Genomic DNA, 10052 nt, shown 5'->3' on the forward strand with positions numbered 1-10052 from the left:
CCTTGAAACAAGTAATGTAGAATGTGTTTTTATCTGTGTGCATGCATTATCTAGGGCCGCTGAGTAAATTGTCCAGTGCTTCTGTTCCACAATAAAGGTTCTTGTCCGTTGTAGTCTAATTTTCTTGTCAGGGACTAGAATGATCACTCGCTGCCTGAGACACCAGTGCTTATCATATCCCCCATCATTTACGGTACTGCATCACCTGCAGGTTGGAATGAGTGTGGTCCATTTACTGTCTCCGCCACTCCCAGAGTTTCTCCCTATATGCAATGAGTACTTGAGATGACCTGAAAGTTCCCTTTCACTTCTCAGAGATCTGGTCTCCTACAGCAACTGGATGGTATGTGGTGGTGCATATGGGCCTATCCCAAATCTCAACATCCACTCCTTTTAAATAGATCATTGATATCAGGCATATTCTGTAGATGTGTACGGCAAGGTAGCCCACAAACAGGCTGGTACACACTGCAAGAGGCCTGGTATCTTCTGACATCTTGGTTAATCACTGGTCAGAAGAAGCTGCACTGTATTCTCGAATTGGTCGACTACATACCTGTGTGCTAGAAGATGCATTATAGAACATTGTGAGACAATCTTCTGCCTAGTGACCATCCTTATGAAAGCAGGTCATTCTCCCACACTATCCCATCCCCACATCTGGGTTGATCTGCGGCACTTACAGAGATTGGCTATGGACTGAATGCAGTATCTACAACTCACTGAGTCTGGATTCTGATGGTTGTTTCTCTGACATCGGAATCCCGACTGCCGGGAGCCCAACAGGGGGGTGAGCGCATTCAAGCCACTTGCACCACCTATTCTATTCTCCCTCTATGGGGGTTGTGGATTCCAAGGGAAAATAGCCTGTGTAAGTCGGGATTCTGACTGTCAGGCTCCTGATGGTGAGGATTCAGATGTCGGAGAAACAACCGTTGGAATCCCGATGGTCGTTGACTCATTCTGCACCCCTACATATCAATCCTGATAGTCAGGTCTGCTATTGGATTCCTGCTGCCATCAGAGATGACTGGTCTCAGTGGTGGTGCATACAGTATAAAATGGTAACACGTTACTGTGGCCGCATACATGGAGCTGAGCAGACGTTCCCTGATCACTAATGTAGCCAAGAACCGTCTGTACACAGTTGCTAACCACAGCATATAAATGAACGCTCACACAATTTACAGCCTCATGTACATAACAAGCTTGTCGCTTAAGGCCTGTTACATCTGCAATGTCACATCCACTAAGGGTTATTGGTAGTCATTACAGGCTAACAGCAACAAACCAAATGTCTCTTATGGCATAACTGACAAATTACTTTGATTATTCAATACTATAGAACAAGACAAAGCAACATTATAATGGTCTTGGACCAGTTTTCATAATTTGCCCTTCACGCTAACATGAGAATTCAAAAGTGACAATAGCCTGATTCAGAGGTGGGCGGCTTTGTACACAGCTGCTGGGATTTGGCCACCGCCAGAGTCTCTAATCCTCCGATTAGGATCACAAGTAACACATTCATCATCAGTGCAACCCTATTGTGGATCAGGGTTCCTTCTGCACAAAAGGACCTGAGCCCACTGGATGCAGTCATTGTTTGCAATAACCGCCACAAAACCTACTCGGTGTCCAAATCGTCAGTATAACCGCTCCGGCAATCAACCAGGATGCATGTGCAGGGTCACTAACAGTACAGAGTGCATCAACCAACTGCAAAAACATGGCACTATGGCCACCTCTGAATCAGGCCTAAAGGTGCCCATACACGTTACAATTATTGTATACAATATTGTATACAATATCGCATCTCATCCGATCTCGGTTTTGCGATGACATCAGATGAGATGAGATCTAGTACAAAAAGTACGTGCTGCACATACTTTTTGTACTAGATCTCATCTCATCTGATGTCATCGCAAAACCGAGATCGGATGAGATGCGATATTGTATACAATATTGTATACAATAATTGTAACGTGTATGGGCACCTTAATGGTTATTAAAATGTAGTACATTTATTCATGGAGTTTTCTTTTCCCTTATAACAGGGACATAACTCCTGTTGGGGGTATAGCTACGACATGGCACCACATGTTGCTGCTATGAGGCCTGACATTAAAGGGAAGTCTAGCAGCATATCCATCTGCTCCAGATGTCCATCTACATGTGCTAAAGGTATTTTCAATGGCTCTACTGTGCCTGTCCCCACACATTTAGCAGAGTTACAGTAATGGGAAGAGTAGAAACAGGTCAGAAGACAGGTATGTAACTAGCAGTTATTAGGTCTTATAGCAAAATATACTGGGGATTTGTGGCCAGATGCACTAAGCTACAAAAGTGATAAAATGGAGAGTGATAAACAGCCAGCCAATCAGCTCCTATCTGCCATGTCACAGGCTGTGTTTAAAAAAATGTCAGGCAGGAGCTAATTGGCTGGCTGTTTATCACTCTTCATTTGATCACTTTTGAAGCTTAGAGCATCTGGCCACAAATCCTCAGTATATTTTGCTGTAAGCCCTAATAACTGCTAGTTACATCCCTGTCCCGTGTTTGCCCTCACCAGGACAGGACCATTACAGGACTGTTCATACAATACTTGGAGATGTTCACTGAATACGATATGGGTGCCATGTATCCACAGTGACAAGAATGATATTAATAAGCAGCGCACTATTTCTGCCCATTTTATTGGAGAAATAAAATGTGTGTAAAAAATACATAAAATGGGAGAACCCTGTGACACACACACACATACACACCCATACACACAATCCACTTTTGCACACAACATTCAACATTCGCTCGATGCTGCTCTTACATAGTGTTGCACAAACAGTGTCATTCAGGGGAATATGCGCACCGTCTCCTCCTCATTAGATCAGTGACTATACAGTTTATACATCCCAGGAGGAAGTTCAGCACTTGGTGTCCTCAGATTTGTGTTTGATATAAAAAAAAACAGGTTCCATAATACATTTTGAGGATACTATATCAGTGGCTATGAGTCCATCTGTTTTTGAAAAGGGTGATCTTCTGAATATTTATACATAATAAAAATATAAAAGTTCTTGATTTTTTGGGGGGTCAGAGTCGAGTCGCTTCATCACTTGAGTCCTCTGGTGTTTGTAAACGGTCCCCTTCATCTAGCTGTGACCCCCAGCCCCGTGTGATAGATGATGGAGTGCTCTGTGTGGACGATGGAGGCCCTGAGCTGCCTCCTCCCCAACTGCATCCTTCCTCTTGCAGGTATCGTCGTACTTCCTGGGGGAGCTGACGGAACTCTGCTTGGCATTCCTCTTCCAACTGAGTCATCAGCTAGAAAGGGGGGAAAAATGGACAGGGGTAGTAGTAACATGTGGAACAAAAATAATTGGGTATTGCTGGGTGCTGGCATGGAATCTGGAACATATAAGCCTATGGGCCCGATTCAGGTCAACACTGAGATGCCCCAGTGCATTTTCATTTCTCTATCTTAGATGCACTACTTGATACACCATGAAAACTTAAGGCCCCCAAACACTAGAGGGACTTCTAGGAGATAGAAGTCAAACGCTATTTCCCTTGGAACTCCCCGCCAGGCGCAGGATCGCATACGATACACCGTATGTGGTCCTTTTGCATAGGATGTATGGTATGTGATCCCAGCCAAGGGTGCGGGATCCAACAAATCTTGATGGCAGCCATTGCGATCTACTGTATGACTCTGATGCAATGCGCACGGGACAGAGGATTGGATTGGAGATAAAATACAGATGGAGCGTGCTCCATCTTTGTAGGGGCTGGCGATTCTATCGCCAGTTCCCGCCAGCCACCAGAAGGTGTTCGCACACGCACAAGATGCTCACGCACCACGTTCCAATGGAGCTCCCCCGGGTCCCGACGCCTGTCCCCACCTCCCCGCACTCCCCCTAACCCTGCCCGTCTCCCTGAAGCAGACAGGCAGTGTCCCGCTGCCCAGCGACTAAGACGCACGTGCATGTGAGACGCACGCACGTTCCAGTCTGATGGAGTACCTCTCCGCCAGTGCTCCCCAGCGGGGATGTTCTGGCGAGTGCCGGCCAAGGAAGAGAGGGGCTCCACCTGTACATATAATCTGACTTCACCCCATTTGTTGGTCTGATCCTTCTAAATAGGGTAAAAAGGGTCCAAATCACACTAGTGTACGTGCGCCTTTACACAAGCCCTATGTCAGGTGCAGTTTCTCCATATGACTATGATCTGTGTGCGTCTTTGGACACAACCGCTTACAAGGACACTCCCACGATGCACCTGCATCCGCTTATCTACTCCCATTACCCCCATGGAACACCTACTGGACTCACAGACCTTACTTCCAATCTGTTCTGAGACTGACCTTCGGCTCCTCATCCTTTATCCTCTGCAGGGTCTCCTGGTGAGCAGCCAGTAACTTCTCCAGGCGCTTGTTCTGTGCTTCTTCTAACTACAAAGGAAAGCAATACTAAGACCATATGCATAGGTGATTAGGTCACCTCTGGACATGCAACATGTGAGTGTTATTCCTATGTTATCATCTACAGTAAGCAACACCTTTATTTCCTCTGTCTTTGATTTCCGGAGTTGAAAACTTACCATGGGAATCAGTAGTCTAATTTAAATATAGGAACAAGGCTTCTATCATTGATAGCATATTTCACTATAATTGCATAACCAATTACACTTTCCTTGCAGAACGCAAGTCATTAGAATATGTTTTACCTTTTTAAGAGTAAGGAGAACTGAATTGGAAGGAATTGCAGAAGAGTGGGCTAATGTCTCAAACAAAGGAAGATTTTTGTTGCTGTCATTGAAGTGTTAAGGCCCCCATACACTAGTCCGACTTGTCCTAAGGACAAGTCGGACCAGATTGCCCTTTAGAAGGCTGCTTACTATTTGGCACTTGATGTGCCAAATTATACATGCAATAAATTGCATTTGATTTATTGCATATATATCCCCGAGGAGCCGGCAGTGGTGGGCAGGGAGGTCCGTGTGGCACGGGGCGGGGTCCCTATAGGGCTGGGCAGTAAGTCAGTGGGGTCCATGCGGCGGCTGGGAACAAAGTAGCGGTATTTTCCAGATGGCAGCAAGGGAAGTGCTGCTGAATTTAAAAACATTTTGAAAAGACTGGACGGATGCTGATTGGCTGAATCTCAGCCAATCAGCATCCAGCCAGTCTTTTCAAATTCAGCAGCGCTTCTCGCACCGCCACCCGGCAAATAGCGCTACTTCGTTCCCAGCCGCCGCACGGATCCCACTGACTTACTGCCCAGCACCACAGGGACCCCACTGCTGCAAATATGTGTGTGACAGAGGCACTTTACCGCTGTCACACACCTACGGATTTGACTAACACATCGTGGGTGCTAAAAAGAACCCGCCATGTGCCATTGATGGGCCTGATCCGACAGATTGAACCAGCAGCAAGTTCAATCTGTAGGGTCCGACCCAATGCACACAGGACCACACATCAGGTCGGATTAGGTGTCAAACACATCCGATTTGGGCCAACCCTGTGTATGGGCCCCTTTAGTGAAGCTGCCTGTGGGTGGGCAATACATGTACACCAAGCAGCTGACAGCGGCTCATGTGGGAAGGGGGTGGGCGTCTAACAGGCCAGTGACCCTTCTGCAAGAAGCTAATGGGCTTGATTGTAAGTCAGACGCAGGTTGTAGCCTTTGATCACCCCACTAGCAGAAGATTTGGTACTTGTGTACTTTCACGGCTCCCATCGCATGCCATCGCATGCCATATGTAGTGGCATGCGATCCGATGCGATTTACCCGTAGTTTTGTGCATTTTTTATAAAATCGCATGCGATCGCATCGCATGAGAACGAATGCGATCTGATGCGATGCCATTTTTCACAGAAATTATGGACATGAGTTGACATCATGTAAAATGCACCCCAAATGTCATTTTTCACACTGTACCACTCCCACTATCAACGCCAACCCGAAGCGTGGCGAGCGCAGCGAGCCCGCGAGGGGCGGTGGTACGTGTCCTACGACCTTTTCATACCCCCACTATCCACGTCGGTGTGGAGTTGAGAATAGAAAGTGTGGCGAGCGCAGCGAGCCACCGAGCCCGAAGCGTGGCGAGCCCCGCGAGGGGACACGGATACCTCGCGGGCTTCACACGGATACCTCGCGGGCTTCACAGGTATCCGTGTCCGCCACACTTTCTATTCTCAACTCCACGCCGACGTGGATAGTGGGGGTATGAAAAGGTCGTAGGACGCGTACCGCCGCACCTCGCGGGCTCGCCACGCTTCGGGTTGGCGTTGATAGTGGGGGTGGTACAGTGTGAAAAATTACATTTGGGGTGCATTTTACATGATGTCAACTCATGTCCATAATTTCTGTGAAAAATGACATCGCATCACATCAGATCGCATGCGATTTTTCCCTGTACGATGCACATCGTGGGAGCCGTGAAAGTATACAAGTACCGAAGATTTCTATATACATATTATATAGCAAAATACAAGATATTTTTGGTACTTGTTTCCTAGCACGGCGCCCATCGGGTCCCATCGCATACCTTAACTTAAGGTATGCGATGGGACCCGACCAACCCGATTTCGGGCTTTTTTTAAGGTTTCCCGACAAATGTAAAATCGGGTCCATCGCATGCCATTATAATGGAATACAATGCAACCAATGCGATGGACCTGATTTTACATAGGAACCAATGTTAAATGGCGTCTGCTCGCCACGCTTCGGGCTCGGTGGCTCGCTGCGCTCGCCACACTATATAGAATGAACTCCGCGCTGACGTGGATAGTGGGGGTATGAAAAGGTCGGCGGACGCGTACCGGGTGTCCGCCGTGGATAGTGGGGGTATGAAAAGGTCGGCGGACGCGTACTCTTCGGGTTCACGTTGATCGTGGCGTTAACAATGGGGGGGCATAGAATGAAAAATAGGGTCTGGGGGGCATTTAACATTGGGGCCAATGTAAAATCGGGTCTCAGGGACCATTTAACATTGGTTCCAATGTAAAAAATCGGGTCGGTTGGGTCAATCGCATTGTATGCAATTTGGTTGCATGCGATGCGATTGCCCCGATTTTTGCAACCCGATTGCATAAAATTTAAATCGGTGGCGCCGTGCTAGGAAACAAGTACCGATATTTTTATTTGCAAAGGAACAGAGTCGGATATAAAGTGTACTTATGAATGGCACATGACACTTATCGGACCTGTCCTTTCTTCTTCACACAGACTGAATACTTTTTCCTTATTTTGTGTGTCTTAGGGCCTTATTCATCATGGATCACTAAAGAGAATTTGCAGTGGAGTGCAAGCAGAAAGCCACCGTCCAGACAGAAAGAAAGGCCACCCCTTGCAAAATTGCAAATACATTGCATATAGCGATATTTTCACAGATCCATTCACAAAAAACGAACCAGTGAACATTTTTTCCATCTGCGTCAGTCTGGGGCATTCACTAATCAGCTCAAGAATCAGGCTGGAAGTGGTCATCGCTGATGTCAGAGACCCACCCACCTACACACCTAGAAAATGTCTATGCCCCTAAATGCCAGCTTCCTGTCAATCAAACTGCGGCTACTCTGCCACATGTATGTGTACAGATATTTTCTCACTCTTTGCCTGCACATGCTAGCATTGCCCAGTTGTTCGGTAACCGCTTGATTCCCAAATTCTCTGATTAGCGATCCACCTGTTGGGTGACCTGCAAAACCCGTGAACCGTTGGGGCTTCTTGAAGACCTAGTTTGAGAACCACTGATACTGTATAAGAGCATTTTTCCAAACGATTCACTGAAAAGTTGCAATGTCTGAAGCCACTTACACTGCGTATAAAATTCACCGACTCATTGATGTGACGCCTGTTGATCTCAGTAAGTTCCCTGCGAGAAATATAATGTGTTACATAGAAGAGTAGGATAGAATGTGGAAGTGAGGAAAATATTAGGGGACATAGGATAGGTGAATATAGAGAGTAGGCGTTTTGACGCTTTCCCACTGACCCTTCTTTCTTTTGCCGATCTCGCGATTTGGCCTCAGTGATGCTGTTATGTCTCTTTCTGTCTAGAATCTTCTGTAGTTCTTTCTTCTCCCTACAATGAGACATGAGCACAGGTGTAATGTCATAATGCTTAACCCTCCCCATCTTTCCCATCACCCTGTCTTTGGGGGGTATTCAATGTTGGGTCATGGCTGTTGAGCTGGCCTGACAGCCGTGACCATGTCCCGTTCTCGGTATGCTAGACCGAGAATTTGCAGACAGGATTCAATGTTCCGCCTGCCGCGTGACGAGAAGGGGGCGTGGCAGCGAGCCGGAATTGGCGAGCTGCAGCTTGGAGCTCGTCAATTCCCGACTGTTCTCGGCAGAACGAGCCCGACTGCTTGTGAAGTCGGGCTCGTTCTGCCAAGATCCCCTGTACAATGCTGTTGGGGAAGACAGCATTGAATAGGGCCCCGCAGCCATCTGCCCTGTTGTGAGATGGCTGCTGGGGTTTGAATACCCCCTTTATCTTACCAAGCAAGACAGTATTTGTCTGAAATATCATTTATCTTCATGATCTCTCTCTAGACACCACATTGCTCACTCACTGACATGCCGTGACAAACCAGTGCTGACAGGACACGGCTACCCTAGAATTTGCATGCCCACTTTTACCCATCAGTCGGTCACAAGCAGTGGGGTCTCTTCTATTAAATAAAGGGTTAATACACAACTCACTTTTCATTGATCTCTTTTAACTTCTTGAGCTGAGCAGAATGACAAGACTGGGCCACATCCTGAAGCTTCTGAACAGCCTGAGACAGAGACAAACACTTATTGTTAGACACTGACCAATGGGGTCGCAGTCCGCAGAGTGGCCATTGGTGGGATTAGGTTATGGAATACCTGCTGCAGGTGGATGTGTTTGATTTTCCTCTCTTGTTCATGCTGAAGTTCTCTCATCTCCAGCAGGTGTCTCTGCTGCTCTCCCTGTAGATCCACTAGCTTCTTTTGCTGCTCTTCTTGCTCTGAATATGAACTGCAAGCATACAGCAATAGTTGGTTCACTCACAGATATATGCAGATATGCATAGCGATTAACATAACACCAATAGAACGGTTATGATCCAAAGACCTCATCACAGCATGGAGTGATATAAAAGATAAAATAAAGAACATTGTCACAGCTACATGTATATACTTGTAAGTTTCAGTCCTCAGCGCTTCTAATGGGAGTGTCCATTCTAATGTGCAGAATCACATAAAAAACAGCAAATCTGGGTCTTTAAACTATAAACCTTTTATAGTTTTTATCATAATCAGGGGGGTATTGAATCCCGAATCCGACTGTTGAGACATTCCTGGCAGTCGGATCCAGGGTCATTCAACCCATTCCGATGGTAACTCGATAGTCGGTATTCAATGTTACGAGTGTCAGAACAGCCGCTAAATTGACGGAATCTGCTGTGGATTTGACAATTAGTGGCTGTTTTCGACAATTAAGATTCTATTTTAAAAAATGCTGATCTGAAAGCCTTCAATGCTGTCGGACGCGGCATTGAATAGATGAGAAATTGAATACCCTCCTCAGACTGGCTTTGACGTCATATAAGCAATCCATGATATGGTTCTATAACTTGTGCTATATGGTGTCACAATGCCCTCGGCTGTAACCAAATCCATTGCTAGCCCGAAGTATCCACATTCCCCGCTATAAGAATCCATTGCATCACAGAACCTAAATATGAATGATTTAGTCCTCAGTACGGTAACCAAGTACTTACACAAGTTCACAAAGATTACAAAGTCTATATTTCTGTATGACACAATACTGATGACCACAGCGGTTTATGTTAGTAATGTTACTCACTCTTGTCCCCCTTTAGTGTTTTTACCAAACTTCTTCCTTCGAAGGCCCTGCAGCTGTATGAATCTGCTGTTCTGCTCTTTGCAGAGAGAGGACACCTTGCGCAGGTGTTTGCGGTGCATATGGCGCAATTCCCTGTACTGTCGGCAAAGCAGCTTCACAAAACTTTTCTGTAACTTCAGCTCTTCTAAGGAAGGGGTCTTCACGTC

General features: G+C 46.4%; 1 protein-coding gene across 3 annotated transcripts in view; it reads right to left on the reverse strand.

Annotated features, from left to right (window-relative positions):
- Window positions 1-2677: 2677 nt before the first annotated feature.
- PLCB3 (phospholipase C beta 3) overlaps window positions 2678-10052 on the reverse strand; it is a 130788-nt gene continuing 123413 nt past the window's right edge. For 2 of the 3 annotated variants that reach the window (XM_083163976.1, XM_083163975.1), the window contains exons 27-33: window positions 9847-10051; window positions 8883-9015; window positions 8715-8791; window positions 7999-8088; window positions 7821-7878; window positions 4364-4450; window positions 2678-3324 (exon numbers count right to left, since the gene is read on the reverse strand). In XM_083163976.1, the coding sequence (XP_083020102.1) occupies window positions 3094-3324; window positions 4364-4450; window positions 7821-7878; window positions 7999-8088; window positions 8715-8791; window positions 8883-9015; window positions 9847-10051 (881 nt within the window). In that variant the 3' untranslated portion in view covers window positions 2678-3093. Of the gene's footprint in view, window positions 3325-4335; window positions 4451-7820; window positions 7879-7998; window positions 8089-8714; window positions 8792-8882; window positions 9016-9846; window position 10052 lie in introns of all 3 variants that reach the window. The other variant, XM_083163977.1, reaches the window with a different exon arrangement.

The sequence above is a fragment of the Crinia signifera genome, chromosome 11 (genome assembly GCF_055691185.1).
Source record: "Crinia signifera chromosome 11, ASM5569118v1, whole genome shotgun sequence".
Taxonomy (NCBI): Eukaryota; Metazoa; Chordata; class Amphibia; order Anura; family Myobatrachidae; genus Crinia; species Crinia signifera.